Source organism: Haliotis cracherodii, unplaced genomic scaffold, assembly GCF_022045235.1.
Source record: "Haliotis cracherodii isolate W230 unplaced genomic scaffold, xgHalCrac1.p SCAF_8, whole genome shotgun sequence".
NCBI classification, from domain to species: Eukaryota; Metazoa; Mollusca; class Gastropoda; order Lepetellida; family Haliotidae; genus Haliotis; species Haliotis cracherodii.
In genome coordinates, this window is record NW_027266341.1 from 44613439 (window position 1) to 44634497 (window position 21059).

The 21059-nt window shown below is 40.5% G+C and overlaps 1 protein-coding gene across 1 annotated transcript in view; it reads left to right on the forward strand.

Moving 5' to 3' along the window:
• The first annotated feature begins 8072 nt into the window (after window positions 1-8072).
• LOC139449510 (LIM domain only protein 7-like) overlaps window positions 8073-21059 on the forward strand; it is a 170381-nt gene continuing 157394 nt past the window's right edge. Inside the window, exon 1 of the mRNA XM_071230934.1 lies at window positions 8073-8198. Within this exon, the coding sequence (XP_071087035.1) occupies window positions 8088-8198 (111 nt within the window). The 5' untranslated portion in view covers window positions 8073-8087. The remainder of the gene's footprint in view (window positions 8199-21059) is intronic.

The following is a 21059-nucleotide window of genomic DNA, read 5'->3' on the forward strand; positions in this document are numbered from 1 at the left end:
GATGATATTATCATGCCAGTTCTCAAACGTAGCTGGTGACTTGCAAGAGCAAGTTGATGTTCAGAAAGTACTGTGATATATGGAAACTCATTGTTAAAAGAGTCAAACCTAAAGTTATGGTATTCAATAATAGTTATAAACTTGCCAAAAATTAAAAAAGATGTTCCTTTGAATGTAACTACACACGAGAACTATTTGGTTGTTTATGGCAGTAACAATCTAATTTGATCGTTACATGCAGGAGAAGCATCAGTTCAGGCCACGGTTTCCTTGGGTATATTTTAGAATATACAAATTCCTTGTTGAATTTGAGTTACAAGTAATTCTTTGAGAGTTTTTATGTTTTCGGTGCTGAAACATGGGGATTAAACCATTTAACTATATAGGAAAGGTTCACTTGTATGCATGTAAAATATTTCTTGATGTAAAACACAGTACATCTAGCGTTTATGGAGAATGTGGTAGATTTCCTCTATGTGTATATTTACAGCTAAAAGTTATAAAGTACTTATTACGAATGGAAAGAATAACTGCGTACCTAGTGTGAAAAAAAATAGTTATTCAATAATGGTTTGGAAAATGTTTGGTATGACCGAATTGTAATTCTGAAAGTGTATTTATCAATTCTTTTCTACAGGGGCTAAAAGATAATTATCTGCAGTCGTGGTCATTTTCGTTGAAATTATCGAACACATTATTAAAATATAGTTGCAAGCAACGATGCGGGCTCCAAGCGATATCAAATAGAAGTGCTGATGCTTGTTTACATTCATGGTAGTGCATTTCACAATATCTCACTTTGGTTATACAGAGAACTAAACCAATGAAAATGAGTTTTTTATGGCTCAAGGTGATTACTTTTAAGACAATTATCCAAGCTGACTCATAAGTCACTTCCGGTCTCGGGAATGATATATGCACTACTGTACACCTTTATACATATTATCTATCCTGAGTGCCCATTGAAGCAATTAGTATTTAGGTGGTTATGGATCATGTGTTCACAGTTTGTATTAACCGAGAAAAGCGATGGGGTCAAACGCAATCAAAAGACCTGATGAACAATGCAGTTTACTGAGTGCATTGACCGGTATAGGTAGGTCAATCACCGCGATACAGCGCTACTGCTGTCTGGCTATAATGTTACAGTGGCTGGCTGGCCCTTACCATGAAATACACCTTGTCAGTGCCGGCCGAAGCAAGGTTTGGGTGCTTATACACAATACGTTCGAAGTTTATTTGTACATGGGGCTATACCACTGATGTACGGCCCTGCATCACTGCCGAGGATACCACCTTCGGACATAGCCAAATCAGCATGTTGACATGCTTTCTATAGATAAGTAAGTATGTCTCTCTGCCGCTAATGAAATCGGCAAACCATAGGAATAACATAGTTGCAGTTCACCAGGGAATAGGATACAGAATCACAGAACACACGTCACGTTGTCCTGTATTATGCAAATAAATAAATATGCCTTTAGGAGATGATAGCATTTTCAAACAACAAACAGGGTTTAAGTAAGGATAAGAATTTATGGATGAACCACTTGCTTGATAACGGTGTTAGAACCTACACCGAAACGTCGCTCTTAATTGTAATAAAGAAGTTGTTCATCCATAAATTCTTATCCTTACTTAGTACTCCAACTTCTAAATGCCTATCAAAGAAACAAACAGGGTTTGTTTGTAAATGTATACTGCTGCTTCTTTCAGTGTCTTCAATGAACCAGTTGGAAACGTCATAAAATCGCTTTGACTCCCCCGCCCCCCTTCCCACTCGAAATAAAATTTTCAAAACGTCAGATCACAGTTTGGTATATGTATGACTCGGATGAGTAAATACTAAAAAGTGCCTAGTCTGACAGTTATTGGATGATCTGCTGAGGTACAATAGGTTCAAGTATGTTGTTATAGATGAATCCTGTTTAATGTTTCTTCCCTTCTATGCCGCTACAATTAAACATGGCTATGGGCAAGCCCAGTGTACATACACACACGAAATTTGGTCGAAATCGGACCAGTAGTAGCTAAGCTATAATCCGAAAACCATAGCCATAGAACACAGTTGCAGTTGACCAGGAAACAGGGCACAATATCACATCACAGAATCACCGGGTCGGTACTAATTCAAGAAATAAGTATGCCTATTGGAGAAGTCCGTTGTGAGCACGTTATCAGTGTTCTAAATAGATTGAAATGCTGTGAACGGGGCTTATTCCGAAATTTTACTGCAGCTTCACTGCTTCAAAAATAGATTTCTATAGTCCGTTTCTTCTTGCCACCAGCAGAATGTACACTGTATCTCACTAACACTGACAACTGTTCTCGGCACCCCACAGCGGATAAACACAATCGCAGTTCCCTGAAAATTATACGCAAAGTCCACGTACTTGTTTCTGTAATCCACAAACCTATACCACAGGTCTACCGACAATACTATAGCGTATATAGTAAGAATATATAAGCTATCCAACTTTCACAAACTCACCTCAAATCCCACAGTCTGAAAGAGATTTGTGAATGAGGTGTTCACGGTCGTGATCATGTTTTGACTGTAGAACCCCACACGTGGCTATCGGACGAACCTGCTACCAGCAGCTTAATTAACACGCTATATCGCTACCGTTGTTTCGCTATACCTTTTCCGTGGCTCAGGCTCGATATTCACTCGACTCACCAATCCACATGGGTCAGAGGCAAAGTGACACGCTGTGAGGTCAATCACATGCATGCTCAATTCTTGGCTTACTAAGCGATGCTTACCTATTGACGTTGTGTATCGTGAATTCGCGCCAATTCCTGCAACGCAGATATGATCAAGTGACATCTATCGCGCACGAGACAAGCAATCACCTTGCCGACTTGCCGAGAATACCACGTTAATCCATGAATTATCTTCCTTATGTGCATTAATTCAAAATATCATTCAAAGACTTTGCACTACATATTCACAGTTTGTTTCGGTCGAGAGGAGGATGGGGGCCACACAGTCAATACACGACCTGGGAAACAACACAGTTTACTAAGCGTATCGCCTGGTGCCAGCTTCCGCGTTATAACGCTACCGTTGTCTCGCTATACCGTTACCGTGACTCGTGCACCAGTGTGCTATTGGTGTAGCAAATACACTACTCCGTCAAGGTGTGTATTGCCAAATGGGGTCAGACAGTCAGTGCATGACCTTGCATGAGTGCTGGGAATACAACTTTCAGACATAACCGAATCATCATGTTGACACGTGATTTCTATAGTCCGTTTCTGCAAACGTTAACTTCTGGCCTTAGGCAGTAAGTCTCTGCTGACGACCGTAAACCATAGCGATAGAACACAGTTGCGGTTCACCAGATAACAGGGGCAACAATAATCCCATCACAGACCTCACCGGGTCGGTATTAATTCAAGAAATAAGTGTGCCTATTGGAGTAGGCCCTTCCGAGCATGTTCATTGGTCTTCTGAGTTGATTGAAAAGCTGTGAACGGGGCTTATGCCGAAATTTTACTGCAGCTTCTTTCACTGCTTCTTAAAATATATTTCTATAGTCCGTTTCTGCTTGCGTTGTTTACCCGCAGTATGTACACTCAATTTCACTGAGACTGACAAATGATCTTGGTAGTTGATAGCGGATAAACACATTTGCAGTTCGCTGAAAATTACTAAAAGCCGACGTACTTGTTTGTGAAATCTACAAACCGACACCACAGGTTTACCGACAATACTATAGCGTATAGCGTCAAGAAAAAGGACGCTTCTTTCAGTGTCTTTACTGAACAATTTGAAGTGTCGTAAAATCTGAAAGCATTTCAATAGCGAACTGCATATTTAAATACTAAAGAGTGCCTAGTCTGACAGTTATTGAGTGATCTGGTTAGGTACAATAGGTTAAAGTATGTTGTTATCGAAGAATACCTTTTCATTTTTCTCTTCTTAGCCTTCATTGCGATTTGGCTACAATTTGGTATGTCATTGGACAAGCCCAGTCTACAAACACACACGAAAGTTGGACGAAATCGGCCCTATATTTGCCGAGATATTAATGTTTAGAGTTTTTCTATATGGCCAAAGAGTTCCCTCTTTAAAACGCTGTAGTTTCGTTGTCCGTTTAACTACAGACAAACGGTTTGGTGTTCTGGAATCGCCAGGACATGAGGTATCAGGAAAACGCATGACTGTTGACCTAAGTATGTTTTCTCGGAAGTTGTTAGTATGGTACTTGGACACAAAGAATGGAAAGTTTGGAAGCTTTTGAGCTGGTAGTTTGAGCTGAGTAGATTTTGAGAGACAAGTACTGAGAAAAATGGTGACAGAAAGTGCCAAAACCTTTAAATCCAACATGGCTGCCAAACGGTGCGTTGTAGCTACCATGGTCCTGCAGTACAAAATGATGGGCATCTGATTGCGCTGCCGCATGGCAAATCTGGAAGTCATTGGACAATTAGTTTCGAAGATTATTGCTGCTGAAGTTGAAACTTTGATGAGTTATCTGTCCTTAGCCATTGGGCCTATGGCCTTGGGTTTTTGCTGGTATCTGCGTCACGTTGATGCCGATGTTGCAGTCGATTTTGAAGCCATTCCGGCTACTGGTTGTTTTTGTAGGTCTGGTGAAAAAAACGGCGGAATAATAATAATAATAATAATAATAATAATAATAATAATAATGATAATAATAATAATAATAATAATAATAATAATAAACACAACTATTACAATAGGGCTCGACGCATATATCCAGTGAACAGTGTCTGCTTTATGTAAATATAAATAAATACCGTAATTCAATGGCAAGATTTCGATGTTCATCCCCTGATTTATACATCGAGAGTGGGCGATATACCTCCAAGGTCAGAACGACTATGTAAAATGGGTAAAAGCAAAGATATAGGGAATTAATGAATATCACTCTTTACTTGAATGTCCATTGTACTCCACTGTGATACAAAATATATTCCTGTAAACTACTTTAATAAACCGAATCGTCTCCGTGGTCTAGTGGTAAAGAGTCCGCCCGGAGAGCGGAAGGTCCGGGGTTTAATCCCCGGCTGCGTCATACCAAAAGACGTTAAAAGATGGTACTTGTTGTTACCCTGTCTGGCACTCGGCATTAAGCGGCTAAAACAAGGATTGGTCGGCTCGAAGTCAGTATACGGTGTCTGAGTGGGGTATTCATGTTAAACTGCGGCATGGTATCTCAGTGAGTCAGCACCATAAATCGGCATCAGTCCGGAATGGTACAAGCAGCCATACACACACACACACACACATGCACACACACACGTGCATACACGTCGCTATATACAAAAAGTGCAATAATCTTGGATGCGACGTTAAACCCCATTTCACCTCACCTAATAATCCAAATATTGTAAAATTCCGACAATTCGTGCTAAACAGTTATTCTAAATAAAATCAATTCTGTTATACAGGCTATTAAGTCTATGCTGTCATTCATTTTCTTGCTTAAAGGGTTATTCCACTGAAAATTAACATTAAGTATATGAAAAGCAACAACACGTAAAACTATTATGTGTTATTACTTAAGAATAGATGGTGAAAAGTAAGTTTTGGGGTGAAATATTCCTTAACGTCCAAACATGGCGTTTTATCAGGATATCGCCCGCCCGCACACAGCTGGAATGTGCAGTTCCTTGAACAGAACCATGTCAACATGTTGCTCTGCATGGCCAGCATGGTCACACTACACAAAACACTTCCACAACCATACATGACCTCACACTACTACAGCAGGCTCCTGGGAATAACCTGTTCTCAACAAGGCCATTGATTAGATGTTAGGGCTGCGTGAACCAACGAATATGACAACTGGAAGCCATGCGTAGTAAAAGTCGAAGCAAAAAGTCGTAATTCTTTTAAACGTTGTTCCTTTATTAGCGAAAACAAGCATGCTTGTGTACGTGTTTCTATTATCACTATGAAGTGTGTTACTGTTGTACTATATTATCGGGATTATGAGTGATATTATAGATGGCCGACAATTTGAAAGGGTTTGGCATGTTGACGTTGTCTGACCACCCGTGGGCGTCATGTCCATCATCGGTTGATACTACCTCCATGTCATACAGGCGTACTTAACATTTTTGCCTGTGTATAAATTGATTTCCTCCTAATCTTCAGCAGGTATGCTGCGTGCCTCCAGACATCCTGTGATTACACAGATGCGTATAAATGCTTATAATATGCTAGCGTCATTAGGCCCCAGGCTGCACCAAAGCTCGCCGGGCACGACCTGGTATAGGGTCAGCTGTGGCATGCGCCCCAGGCCTATCTCGTCATGCCGGTGGTACTCAACACGGTTTGGTCGAAGGCGGATGTTTTTAAGCTGAATTTTAGATAGTATAGACTAAATTTAGTCAGGTAGATAGTATATACGTACGCTGTATGTTGATCTGGTATCGTCATCTACATGTAATGTGTTTTGTGTTATGACTGATACAGCAAGGATCTTCAGAAGTTCACAATGGTCGCGTCAATTTCATAAGGTTGTTTCCAGGCATCCAGTTTGGTAGCCGATACCAATGTTAGCAGAGTAGATCTACGCAGAAATGGGAACCCAGTGATAGCGCAGTATCGCATGTCTGTACCAGAGGCCAACAAGACAAAGAGCAGATCCAAAGACACTTTCAGTTACCCTTGACGTTTAGCATGAAATATAATATCACTCAGCGTATCAGAGTAAACGCCGAGACTCTCCATTGTTCACCCAGCCTTCGCTGTAAATAGCGGTCGTATATTATACGCTCGTTTAGTTCATCGTTGTTACGTTAGCAGCACAAGTATTCAATGGGAAAAAATAAAAACTTAATCGCACAATTTATCTCAGGATGACAAATTGTTCTGAACAGGAACATATTTGCTCTTGTCATTGACATGTAAACGCATACATGTTTCGCTTGCCGTGGGCCTCAAGTGAGTGAGATGTTTACGGTTGGTCTTGTGATTAGCGTACTGAAAACCCATAACACGGGGGATACAGTAACAGTTGTCAAACATTCCAAAGCAAAAAAAAACACATAAAAACGAGTAATGCAGTTTACCATTGGAATATTGTTGATAATGATATGAATAGTTAAACATCAAACGTGTTATCTTACAATGAACACATATACGTAATTGACACGAAAAGTTGTAAATTGTGGTCTGTGGTCTGTGTTATGATAAATATACTGAAAACGGCTTATGTCGTATGTGAAAATGCATCGCTATTTAACATTATTCTGGACAATGTGCCAACAACTGAAACATTCAGTACTTGTTGAGTGTAGCAAGATTATCGCTGTCTGTTAACTGGGTAAGTGCACCCTGAAACACGTAATAATGGACAAATATTGCTACATGTATTCTAGCTTACTGTTCCACCGACAGGTTTAGCTATAGGCTATTGGTGACAATATACAACCGCAGGCATTGGCCGTGCTATCTGCCGTCAGATAGAGATCCATCCGTGCAGCCGATTCACTTGGTCTGCACTGAAATGCCACACTTTGCCAATATTCCAATCGGGCTGTAGATCTATAGTTTCAACTAGCATAAAGAATGTCAAGACACAATAGAACTGCCTCATCAGTTGAAGTGGTCATTACCAGCTGATTACACAAGGTGGTTAACATACACCACCTGGTATACGGTGTCCTTACGCTGTTTGGTCGGGCTAAGGGGTCATAAACATAATGGTATAACAATCGAAACACTGACTTTATGATGTGAACGCCCCTACTCTGGACGGGCTCAGAAGTATCACGTGACATGTGACTTTTCGCACTGGACCGTGTCAGGCCAAGTGTGGAGAGGTGTGGAGTGATGTTTTGAAAATGTGCACATGGGAAAGTTATTTGGAGTTGACACGAAGTGATGTGAAGTGCAATTTCGTTTAGGATATACACATGTGGCAGGTCTTGTGTCATATCGTCGTTCATTGGAGTAATAAATGTTTTCTATCATCACTTATTGAATTTTCGTCAACATTCTCACTCATCTGCAGGCTGTGATTTGGTGTTGATCAAGGCTAGCCATTGGCCAGGGCTTGGTCTTCTGTCCCACTCAACCCGGTGGCAAAACGCGCAGGGAAACAATGGCCGAAGACACACCGGATAACGAGGCATGGGATGCAAAATTTCTGGAGGACGAAGAAATGGATTTTTTTACCGAATTGGCCCTTCATGAAACGGAGAGATGGATACAGGTAATCTACTTCACTACTCATGTAAATCGCACGAAACCATGCAATGTCAGCGTAACGTTTTCTTTCACAATAAGAGTTTCTTATAAGGCTATATACGTATAGGCCTACAGGCTATGTGGTCTAGCTGCTTACTGTCGGAACCCCGTTGCAGTAACCGAATAAAGGTCGACATCGTAATGAAAGGCACAAACGATATCCAAACCATTCAATGACCCCCCCCCCCCCCCCCCCCCCCCCGCACAATAAAGACAATGTGACATTTAGTGGTTAACCTTACAGCACAGGCAATGTGAACAGTCTGTGGCAAACGTGTTGAGGCATTGGGCCAAGCCGAAACATGTCTCTTGACATCAGTAGATCTTCGTGTTCATGTATGGACTTTAATTGTCTCAGCTTAATCGACTGTAATCCATGTCACATATTTCCCCTGGGATTCCAATGTAATCCATGTTACACATCCCAATGGGGTTCCATCACAATCACAGTCACATATTCCAACTGGATTCCATCGTAATCACAGTCACATATTCCAATGGGATTCCGACATAATTACAGTCACATATCCAAATGAGATTCCACTGTAATCCATGTCACACATCCCAATGAGATTCCACTGTAATCCATGTCACATATCCCAATGGGATTCTGACATAATCACAGTCACATATCCCAATGGGATTCCACTGTAATCCATGTCACATATCCCAATGGGATTCCACTGTAATCCATGTCACATATTCCTATGGGATGCCACCATCATCACACCCACATATCCTACTGAGGTCGCCCTAATAACAGACCTAATACCTGCAGGATCCCATCTAACAAGGACATTTGAAGTTTTCACTGAAGAATAGAAAGATGGAAAGGAAGCCATGTTGCCCATTGATAATGTTGATAGTGTAGCTTTGTTACCAAAATGATGATATCATCAAATATATATTGCAAAATATCTGGTGGACCTTCTGGATGACAATCAGTTAATGTCACCATGGTTACAGGAACTGAACTGATCAGAAACCCTCTTCTAGAATGGGTGCAGGCTAAAAACGTATAGTAGAAATTAAAGTTTGCATTTCTACAAATATATGTAGGGTTATGGTTTAAATTTGTAAAATATCACGAATGTCGTGCATTTAAGAATTTCAGTTATACAAGATAACAAGAGTACCTTTGTAATGGAGAAATATTTTAAGTTGTACATTATACATAGTGAAAGTTTACATTGCTCAATTACTTGAAGTCCTACAAAGGTCATTAATAATTAATATACACAGTACAACAATAATATGAATCATTAACATTATCTTGTACCTTTGCAATCTAATTTCATTTCAGTCATTTCCAAATTCATATTTTCCATGGATTTTCATTTTAGATGATTAACAGATTTTTGCAGATTACTCCTTCTCTGAGTTTAATACCATAACCATGGTTAACATGTTATTCATCTCCTACCATGCCTACAAGAAGATAATGGTTATTCTGGTTTCAATTTATTATTATCTTTAAATATTTGATCTCCAACACGCAGTGACTGGTAATTATGAATCTCAGTGTAATCCTAATCCATCGTAAAGACATTTTCAGCAACTTCTTACGCAGTTGTTATCCAAAAAGTTGGATGGTCTATTTACGGGACAAGGGTGTGATAATCGCTGGAATTTTGTAAAAGTACATTCAGTTTAAAGTATATTAATTATTCTCATTATTGTCAAGACATACATGTAAAATGTGGGACAGTATTTGCCAATCATATGGTGGGAAATATCAATTTTGCTACCGATAAGCATCATCACTGAGTTTTGATCACATGATTGCTCAACCCTAATAATGTGTCGTAACCATATGGTTGTTATGCAATGATGATGTTAATCACTAGCAAAATGAATCACTATGCAGTTTTTGTCTGATTATTGTAAGTAATATTCCTCATCAACAAAATGGCATGTTTTCACTTAAAAGGGTTTAGTTAATTAATCATGATGATATTTGGTGATTCTATTTCAAGTGGCGAGGACTATACGGAGGAGTTAAAAGGTCTAGTTTCTTTCTGACAGATTAATCTACACTATACTGAAGGTAAACAATATGAAACTTGAACCAAAAAACTGCAATTTCATGTCATACACAGCGGGATTGTCTTAACAATATTTGGATATTATTCCACTTTCATATACATTAATTTTTTTTACAATATAACAAACCTCTGTAGACATGTTTTGTAGTTAGTCAACCTGACATTCCTAAAATCAATGCACACTGAAAAGTACTTAGAAGTACTTGGATTTAGCTAACTAGAGTCAAGTAAAGTCCTTTGTTGTAAAGTATGCAAAGTAAGGTTTGTAACATGCTTCTCCATCTGCATGATATATGCCCATAATAAAACAATATCAATTTTGATTGATAATATTAGCATGGGACCAGAAGTCCCCATGGTTGGGGAACTCCCTCTGCATAACATTGTTCCCTATTTCATTGTATTTCATACATTAACCAGTATCCATTTACTGTTTCCATTTTAGTGTGTGTACAACTCATTGCACATGTACATTGCACTAGCCACTAGCCACTAGCCAGGCAGGTAGGGCTTAGGCCTGTGTCTGTGTATCACCTCGGTTCTCTGAATGTTGGAACACAGCGACACTCCTCAGGCACTAGGATGATAATCAATGCAAGCACTAACTGTTTCATGTGATGCGTACACTATCATCCGCACAATTTTATGTCTCCATTCTTTTTGGCTGGAACTGTCTTGGACCCATTTGTTTTGCTTCAGAAGTGATGTCACTCCCTCCAGGACTATCTATAACCAAACACAGAATTTCTCATGAGAGAAATTTGATTGTATGGCTATTTATGTCATAATAGAGTGAGTGAGTGAGTGAGTATGGGTTTACACCATTTTAAGCAAAATTGCAGCAATATCATGGTGGGGGACACCAGAAATGGGCTTCACACAATTTACCCATATGGGTAATATCATAATAGAATGGACATTTAACATGTTTAATTAACTCGATAATCGAGTATGGTTTATATGATAGAAAAAACTTTGAACCAAACAAGTCAAGATAACTCCAGATTATGTCAATGTGGAAATTGTTTTATGTTGTCTGACTTTGACCATAGGGGCAAAGATACAATGTCTGCTTTAATCAGGAAATTGAGAAAAAGGACTTGTTTGTTGTTTGTACAAATATTTCAAAACCTTTTTTTTGTACAATATTTTTAGCAGAATATGTTAGATTTAGCAATATCAACGGAGACGGTTTTGTGGTAGTTTTTTCCTTTGTCATTTGAAGTTAAGCACTTGTGACACAGTAAACCACCAAGCCGTGTTGTGATCACACCCTGGGCCACTCACTTTACAATTCACTGACTTCCCTATCTTGTATGTGTTCAACTCTATTGATCTTGTTGCTCCAACATTTATTGCATTACCCGGAACATGAAAAGCTTTGTCCCCAGTTTTACTTTGAGACCTTGACCGAGTCACAAGATAGAAGGATCTATGTTTGAAAAAAGGCAAAATCAGTTTTCCGAACCACTGTCAACACTGAGAAATCTGATAATGCAATGCCACAAAGTCTTGTTGACTTCGCAGATTATTGGCAAATGGCTGAGTGGGGGAGTTAGTCCACCTTGACCATAGAACTTGTGTAGTAAGGACAATCTGGGGATGAGGGATGTAGGACATGGGTGTGGGTGACAGTAGCGGCAAGGGTGTGGGTGACAGTAGCGGCTAGGGTGTGGGTGACAGTAGAGACAAGAGTGTGGGCGACTGTAGAGACAAGGGTGTGGGTGACAGTAGCGGCAAGGGTGTGGGTGACAGAAGAGACAAGGGTGTGGGTGACAGCAGAGACAAGGGTGTAGGTGACAGTAGAGACAAAGGTGTGGGTGACAGCAGAGACAAGGGTGTAGGTGACAGTAGAGACAAGGGTGTGGGTGACAGCAGAGACAAGGGTGTAGGTGACAGTAGAGACAAGGGTGTGGGTGACAGTAGAGACCAGGGTGTTGGTGACAGTAGAGACAAGGGTGTGGGTGACAGTAGAGACAAGGGTGTGGGTGACAGTAGAGACAAGGGTGTGGGTGACAGTAGCAGCAAGGGTGTAGGTGACAGTAGAGACAAGGGTGTGGGTGACAGTAGAGACAAGGGTGTGGGTGACAGTAGAGACAAGGGTGTTGGTGACAGTAGAGACAAGGGTGTAGGTGACAGAAGAGACAAAGGTGTGGGTGACAGTAGAGACAAGGGTGTTCGTGACAGTAGCGACAAGGGTGTAGATGACAGAAGCGAGAAGAGTGTGGGTGACAGTAGAGACAAGGGTGTGGGTGACGGTGACAGTAGAGACAAGGGTGTGGGTGACAGTAGAGACAAGAGTGTGGGTGACAGTAGAGACAAGGGTGTGGGTGACAGCAGAGACAAGGGTGTGGGTGACAGTAGAGACAAGGGTGTTGGTGACAGTAGCGACAAGGGTGTAGATGACAGAAGCGAGAAGAGTGTGGGTGACAGTAGAGACAAGAGTGTGGGCGACAGTAGAGACAAGAGTGTGGGTGACAGTAGAGACAAGGGTGTGGGTGACAGTAGAGACAAGGGTGTTGGTGACAGTAGCGATAAGGGTGTAGATGACAGTAGAGACAAGGGTGTTGGTGACAGCAGAGACAAGGGTGTGGGTGACAGTAGAGACAAGGGTGTGGGTGACAGTAGAGACAAGGGTGTGGGTGACAGTAGAGACAAGGGTGTGGGTGACAGTAGAGACAAGGGTGTGGGTGACAGCAGAGACAAGGGTGTGGGTGACAATAGCGATAAGGGTGTAGATGACAGAAGCGAGAAGAGTGTGGGTGACAGAAGAGACAAGAGTGTGGGTGACAGTAGAGACAAGGGTGTGGGTGACAGAAGCGGCAAGGGTGTGGGTGACAGTAGAGACAAGGGTGTGGGTGACAGTTGAGACAAGGGTGTGGGTGACAGTAGAGACAAGGGTGTGGGTGACAGAAGCGGCAAGGTTGTGGGTGACAGTAGAGACAAGGGTGTGGGTGACAGTAGAGACAAGGGTGTGGGTGACAGCAGAGACAAGGGTGTGGGTGACAGCAGAGACAAGGGTGTAGGTGACAGTAGAGACAAGGGTGTTGGTGACAGCAGAGACAAGGGTGTGGGTGACAGCAGAGACAAGGGTGTGGGTGACAGTAGAGACAAGGGTGTGGGTGACAGTAGAGACAAGGGTGTGGGTGACAGTAGAAAAAAGGGTGTAGGTGACAGCAGAGACAAGGGTGTGGGTGACAGTAGCGGCAAGGGTGTGGGTGACAAGGGTGTGGGTGACAAGGGTGTGGGTGACAGAAGAGACAAGGGTGTGGGTGACAGTAGAGACAAGGCTGTGGGTGATAGTAGCGGCAGGGGTGTAGGTGACAGTAGAGAAAAGGGTGTGGGTGACAGAAGAGACAAGGGTGTGGGTGACAGTAGAGACGAGGGTGTGGGTGACAGTAGAGACAAGGGTGTGGGTGACAGTAGAGACAAGAGTGTGGGTGACAGTAGGGTATGGATGACCAAGGTCCCAGAAGTAAACGCCCTATTATGCTCTTTTAGGCTTGAGGATCAGAGGGCCAAATTCTGTCAGTCCCCCTGCGAGGGATTTGAATGTGGTACTTATATGTTTGCGAGGGTTCCCCTTAGAGCCCTTCAACACATCCTCATTTTATGACCTCACCAAGAAAACAATGTTTCTCTTGGGTTTTCACTGCGGCACAGGTGTGTGAGTTACAGGCACTTTACATCACCCATGTCTGCTTTCAGCATGGTACGAAGGGCGAAAAATCAACTTCCAGGCCAACCCGATCGTTCCTTCTCTATTCCACCAATCTCTATGATTGTGGGCGTTGAAGATGAGGTGAACTCCTCTTGTTCCCAGTGCCTGCACTACGAGCTTTCATTTGCGCACCAAAACTAGGAGTGGTTCGCGGAAACTGTTCCTTCCAGTATACTGTACGTCCACGACCAAAGTTAGTTGCAACACCACATGTCTAAGGTTACGCGCAGTCATCCTGTAGGATTATGAGATCAGGGTGGTAGCCTCTCACCATGGCTCTACACAGCATTTGTTTTATTAGAGCAGTCATGGAAGGATGTTTTTGGAGGTGCGACATGGTTTTCGCGAGTCATTATCTTCACGATTTTCATGAAGACGTTGAAGGTGTTCACAGTTTTGGCCCTCTGGTAGTTGCCCAGCAGTTAACCAATCCCCGACGCAAATAATGAACTCCTGCCCGGAGCCTGTTTTCCCTCCCGAGCAGAACTGTCTACAACATGCCCAGTGAGAGGAATTTTTTCAAGCTTTTTATCTGCTTTGGCTCAGTAACACAGTATGTAAAGATGTTAGCCAACACTATCTTCCGTTTGACATGTTTCTGTACACCGACTTATCTTCAATTCTTATGTTCCGTCTCTAAATAAGATTGAACCACCTCTTTGTTTAATGAGGTTTTTGACATCTGAAGGTATACCCTCCTCCATACCCTCTGAACCTGTTTTAACAAGCTCGGGCGACACGCAGTCATATGATTTGATGTGATGTCACATCTGGTCACTTGACAGCGGCGATGGCCCTATAAAGAGCAGGACTTGAGATGGAAACAGCTTTTCTCTTTCACCCAGGACCATCACTAGGCGCTGTCTCCTTGTTGTTGTAAGGTAAACGGTAAATGCACTAGGGAGTAATGCAGAATAAGTATACAAATGTAAAAAATATTAAGATTTTACTAAATTTGAAATGATTTACAGGGATTTTTAACGAAACAAATTTTCAAGTTAAAATACCCAAATGTCAAGAAACAGGTGGGTAAAATAAATAAATACTGGATACCCAATCAAAATCAAACCCATGGGTGAAATACCCAAATAACCAAAACCTTGTGTGTATCAGTCTTCTGGAAGGAGTGGCAAGAAGTGTATACATGATTACCCTTACCAGTACAGTGAGTGGCTCACACAAACATGTCACAACTTTCCAACACAGGCCATACTGTTTCATTGTCACTTCATTTTGTTTCCTGATTGCTTGTAAGATGTCAACCACAACAGATAGTATAACCGACCAGGCTTGTTTTATTGATGAGCCAGTATGTGGTAAAAGCTGGAAAAATAAATGAGTGTGATACAGTCAAGTTCTACACACAATGAACTAGGACTCCATTACAAAGTAAAAGGTGTAACTATATATTTTCTCTCAAGATATTGCAATTACAACTAATTGCGCAGCAATTAACTAATAGCCATGAACGAGTGATATCAAGTGATGGGCTTATATACTCCATATAATCAAACCAGCAAAACCTTCAGACGTATATATTTGTTTATACACGTTAACAAATGACTATTCATACAGCAGTCCCTAGCAAAATCAGAGCGAGAATCGCTACATGTTAAGCTGAGAAACAATCAGCATTAGTCTAACCCTAACAGGGCCTCTGGCAAGCTGATGAGAAATGTATACTGAAGATACTCATAAATTCAGAGTCAATATAACTAACTGACACTTTGTCACTGACAAATATACATCATAATAATTTCTAAGAGGTAGAATTAAAGCATACAATGTACTTACAACACAGTGCGTGCTACATAATTTGAGAGAAACTATTTCTGATACATTTTCGGAAAGCGCGTTTTCGCTTGACCACATGGCGGAACAAAGGGAAATAATATGTGAGGCTTTACTGCCTGCCGCTAAAACAAAAGACCTTTCATAAAAGGGAGATAACCCTGCATCCCTTCAGATAAACAGCACACACTGTCTTGCAGTATTAACTCACCAGATATACCCTTTCCTGTGAGCTCTACACCATCATTTGAATACACAAACAAATTGTCATGCCTTGAATACTTTTTTGGTGAAGTCCTTGGTATTGTCAGTGTCATAACAATAAAAAGAAAAATGTGAACAAACCTATCCCTACACAGTGTAAAATCAGTTGCTCTGAGTGATCAGTTGAACAGTGCAAATTCACAAGAATCGTTCTTGACAGACCCATGCCAAACTGTGTGACAAATTATAGATAGAAATAAAAGCCCACATTCATGAGGCTTCCATATTTTAGAAAGAAAATGTTTCCACCTTGTCAGATAAGAGATGGGACCTGTTAGATTATTATCTAAGGGTTAGTTTAATTTTACAGCATGTATGTCGCCAGGTTGGTTTATTTGAAATTTCAAGTTACCAAACCGAAAGATTCAAATCAATTGCATGGAATGTTAATGCTATTCTTTTCAGCAATAAGAGATACATGATAATTGTCTTTATGTATCTGACTGTTTATGGTAATTAGCTGACATGTTTAAACCCTTCATGTAATAATCCGATGACGTTTTTGACTGAAGGACTAATTTTCTGATTGGCACGGTCTATACAAAAAAAAGAACTATACTCCGGACATCGTCACTAACAGCATACTTTAAAATATGTTTGTAATAGGCTTATTCATGAACCCCTACGGCATCTCAGATTACATGAATTCCACATTCTACATAACCCAATTTTGATTGTTGTTTGGATGCTCATGTTCACTGGAGATATTTGGAAATTGTGTAAGTAAATACCCATATAAAAAGGTGATATGAACCATACAAATGAAACATTTCTTGGATGTAGTTTCATCAGTTCTAAAGAAGAGGGATTCTCAAAAAAACATTCATTCCTATTTTATATTGTGTTATTGTTATTGATATATATGATATGTTATAGCTGTTCCTGCCACCGTTGTTGACAGAAAATAATTTGTAAATCATTGACACACGTCATCTATACATGTCAACAACATGTCTCTGTCAATTTTTACTCTAACCAAATCCGATATCTTTTACAAAGATTTATTACACATCTATTTGAATAATTCCAGAAAGAAAAGTTAGATATTACAAAAGGATTGTAATAGAATGTGCTGAGAAATTTAACATGCTTTATTTTCTTTTTGAGGTACATAAGCTACTTCAAGTATTGATATTTAGAAAGCAGAGCATGTATGCCTGTCATGCATAATGGACCGATCCAGTCCCCGGATGATAGGCCTGCCCCTCAGCTTCCATCCTCGTTTCTTCGGTATTGTGCACAGCCGGTATTGTGCACAGCCGACAAAACGGGATAGTGAGGGCAATGAGTTTGGCTTTTGATATTTGGGTACCACTTGTTTGTCAAAAATATCTCAATAGGAGGCTTAGAACGCCTGTTATCAGACAATTCAGAGTGGGATGTGTATTACTTCGAACCACACGTCCGGCAGGGCATGGATCAGTCAATGATATATTATTCATCCGTTTGCTGGGTAATTAAATTTAGGTTTTTACTTTCCATCGAAACTTTATGGAAACCGTAAACACAAACACAAGCAAGTTGCAAATCATGGGGATATCCATAAAAAGATTGTATACAGTTAAAACATTGCCCTCATTTCATTACAGGTGCAATAACCATTATAACCTGAAAGTCATAGAGTAAGTATCTTTTTCAATGCACTGAAATAAAAGAATAGTTAAGAATAGAACAAAGCAGTGAATTATTTCTCCCTCTGCTACATTGTTTTTCATTATAATAAATGAGTCATGACATATATTTTATTTGGGCATTTGGAGCATGGGGTTGGTCATGTCACCGTGATCTTCAGCCTCCAATCTTTGTTAATAGTTTTAACATTTGTATGCCATCCTATAGTAACTGACTTTCCCATTTTGAACAAATCATTTTTTTCAAAGTTGTTTGCCAAGGGCACTTAGTTTGGATTCCTAACTTTAGATAAAAATCCCTAGTCACACTTCCAGACTATTGGACTTAATGAACTGCCAGTACTTAGGTACATGTATGTTTAAACAGTTGAAGACGTTGAGAGGATCAAGACAAAGTGAGCTGCCAGTTGTAGTTGCCATGGATTGGATCCATCATCCAGAAAAGGGAAACTTGTGATGGCAGATTTATCTGACAGAGAATCTGCAGTATGGCCAATCAATTAACTTGCATTGAAATAAAACACAACACTAATTAAGATTAAGTTATTATTTTTTATTGAAATGTATGAGTCCAAGACAGTTTACTGTTAACTACTAATCATGTAACTTAGGTAGAAAGAAGTTCTTGCCGCTTAATCAATAACAGTCATTGTTTTATTGCAATGGAGAGGTGTCCTCCCATTAGTTAGACAGCCAATTGTTATAGACACCTTAAAATAACAGCTTTTCTGGTTGAGTGCACAACAAAGTGCAATGCTGTTACCTTGATTGATAATGGAATGACCCATAGCTAAACATCAAGATATAACAAAACAAAAAGACGTGTTAAGTCAGATGTACTTATTTTATAAACATTCATTACATCCAGCCATACAACTTGCACTCGGTTTGGGGGAAGTAGAGCCAGGCTAGCCGCTCTCCTGATAAACTGTTGGACCCGAGGGTCTTCTTAGTATGGCACTGCCAGTCCTAGGTCATGCACTTGTCACATGGATACTGCATGACTATCACACCTATAGGACAACACTAAATAATATACATTTCATTTTATGAATTAGAGAGAAACATATTATATGTGAGGTGACTTATACATGAAATAACATATTTAGATACAATTGTCAGGTAGCTGAACACCTGGAATTTTATTAAATATTTAAAAGTACATTCCTAGTATGCTCAACAAATTCTGGTGTGAAAATAACTTTTCCTTAAACAATAAAATGACACTAAAAACAGGGATTCAGATTGGTTCATTTTCTAGGATACTGACTGATTGTCATCCATAATGTCCTAAAGCTGATTGAAGTGTTTGTAAAGTCCAATCATGATTTTGATTGGACTGTGCATAGACTCGTTAGACCAGCCAAAACGTAACTTGCGTAGTTCGGCAAGGGTGGAAACTGTACTTTAATAGTCAGTTAAGCCCTTGCCTCAGGAAGATGCACTCTGTTGAGTGGGTTCAACTGTACCATTGAGAACTTTTAACATGTTAAGCCAAGGAACCAGCAACTGAAGTCACAGGTTGGACTTTCATTTATCATTTATAAAAGAGAGTGTTAGTTCCCTTTGGAACAAAAAGATTACCCATATATATTACATCACACATAAAGAACCTCAGGTCTGGTAGTTTGATACCCAGCTGAGCACTCTCCCAGACTCTAGTTGTGACTAATTTACCTCCAGCCCAGAAAACCCACAGCCACACAATGATGATTGCTAAGTTCATAGCCCTAACTGATCTGTAGAGACAAGCCAGGGAGATGGTGTCTGGACAGACTGCCGGTATTTGCCAGGTTGGAGGATGATACACACAGGTTCAGCAACAAACTTGAGCACATTTATTCAAACACTAACAACAAACTATGTGAAGAGGCCACCATGACAATGTACTTGATCCAGCAAACTGACTTGTATGTGATGAGCTGGTCCACCCTGGTCACATCAAACATTCCTCAGAACCACACAACTGTCAACAGTAGGTGCTTCTTCTGACCGCAATCCTCTACTCTTTGCTTTTAACATTTATAAATGATGTACACATGTTCATATATCATGTATATCCTGTATATTGCTGCTCAAACAGACGGTGCAAACACAGTGGAAACTGACTTATTATTTTTTTCTAAACTTGCCGGCAACTTGGCCATGTTTGCTTGTTAGTCATGTTTAAGTGAGTGAGTGAGTGAGTATGGTTTTACGCCGCTTTTAGCAATATTCCAGCAATATCATGGCGGGGGACACCAGAAATGAGCTTCACACATTGTACCCATGTCGAGAATCGAACCCGGGTCTTCGGCGTGACGAGCGAACTCTTTAACCACTAGGCTACCCGACCGCCCCGTCATGTTTAAGGGTAACCACTATAAAATGATTAAATGATAAATGGATTTTAATGGTCAAGCAAGTCTGAAAGATTTATCAAAAGTAGTAAGACATTAAGAATACACAATGCCATTTAGAGCGTGGTCAAATGTAACAAATGTTTTATTTGGGATAAACTTTCTTAATTAAGTGCAGATTGTTGTACTTTTGGGGTTGATTAGGTGCCTCCCCCTGGAAGTACCATTATTTGTACTTTACTATGAAAGTGTTCTCATAAATGTAACATTTGTTACTAAGACATAGCTGTCAATTTGCAAATAGTGTTTCTAATGAAAACAAATTTCCATGTGAACATGGTGAACAAGAAAAAACAAAAAACAATAAAAATAAGTTTAAGTTTTCCTGAGACGTCAAGATCTAATGATGCACCTTCTTAGTAACTATTCCCTATCAGGACAATTAGTTATCTGAAATCATAGAAAGATATACCTGAGCATATAATTTCTTTTTTTAAAAATATTTTCTATTGCTAACAGTACAGGACGTTTGTGGGAATGGTATGGACATGCACGGCAACACTTTGGTCATAGGTGCACATACCCCAGTATATCTAAATGAATGCCATAATCATTGAGGCGACTAAGTTGGGATCCCTTGGGGTCGGCTATAGCAACCTTTGCTGTCATTGGAGGTGGCCAAATGTGGATTCCAGGCCTGAAGTGGTGGCTATAGCAACCTTTGCTGGTCACAGGAGGCATGCAAATGTGGATTTCAGCTTGAAGTGGTGGCTATAGCAACCTTTGCTGGTCACAGGAGGCAGGCAAATGTGGATTCGGGGTTTGAAGTGGTGGCTATAGCAACCTTTGCTGGTCACAGGAGGCAGGCAAATGTGGAATCCGGGCTTGAAGTGGTGGCTATAGCAACCTTTGCTGGTCACAGGAGGCGACCAAATTAGGTGGGTGGTTAGGCTTAGTGGCTTTATTGATGATGTGTCAGCGTACCCCCAGCAGTGTGCATCATTGCTCATTATATCAATCTCTTGATTGTCATCC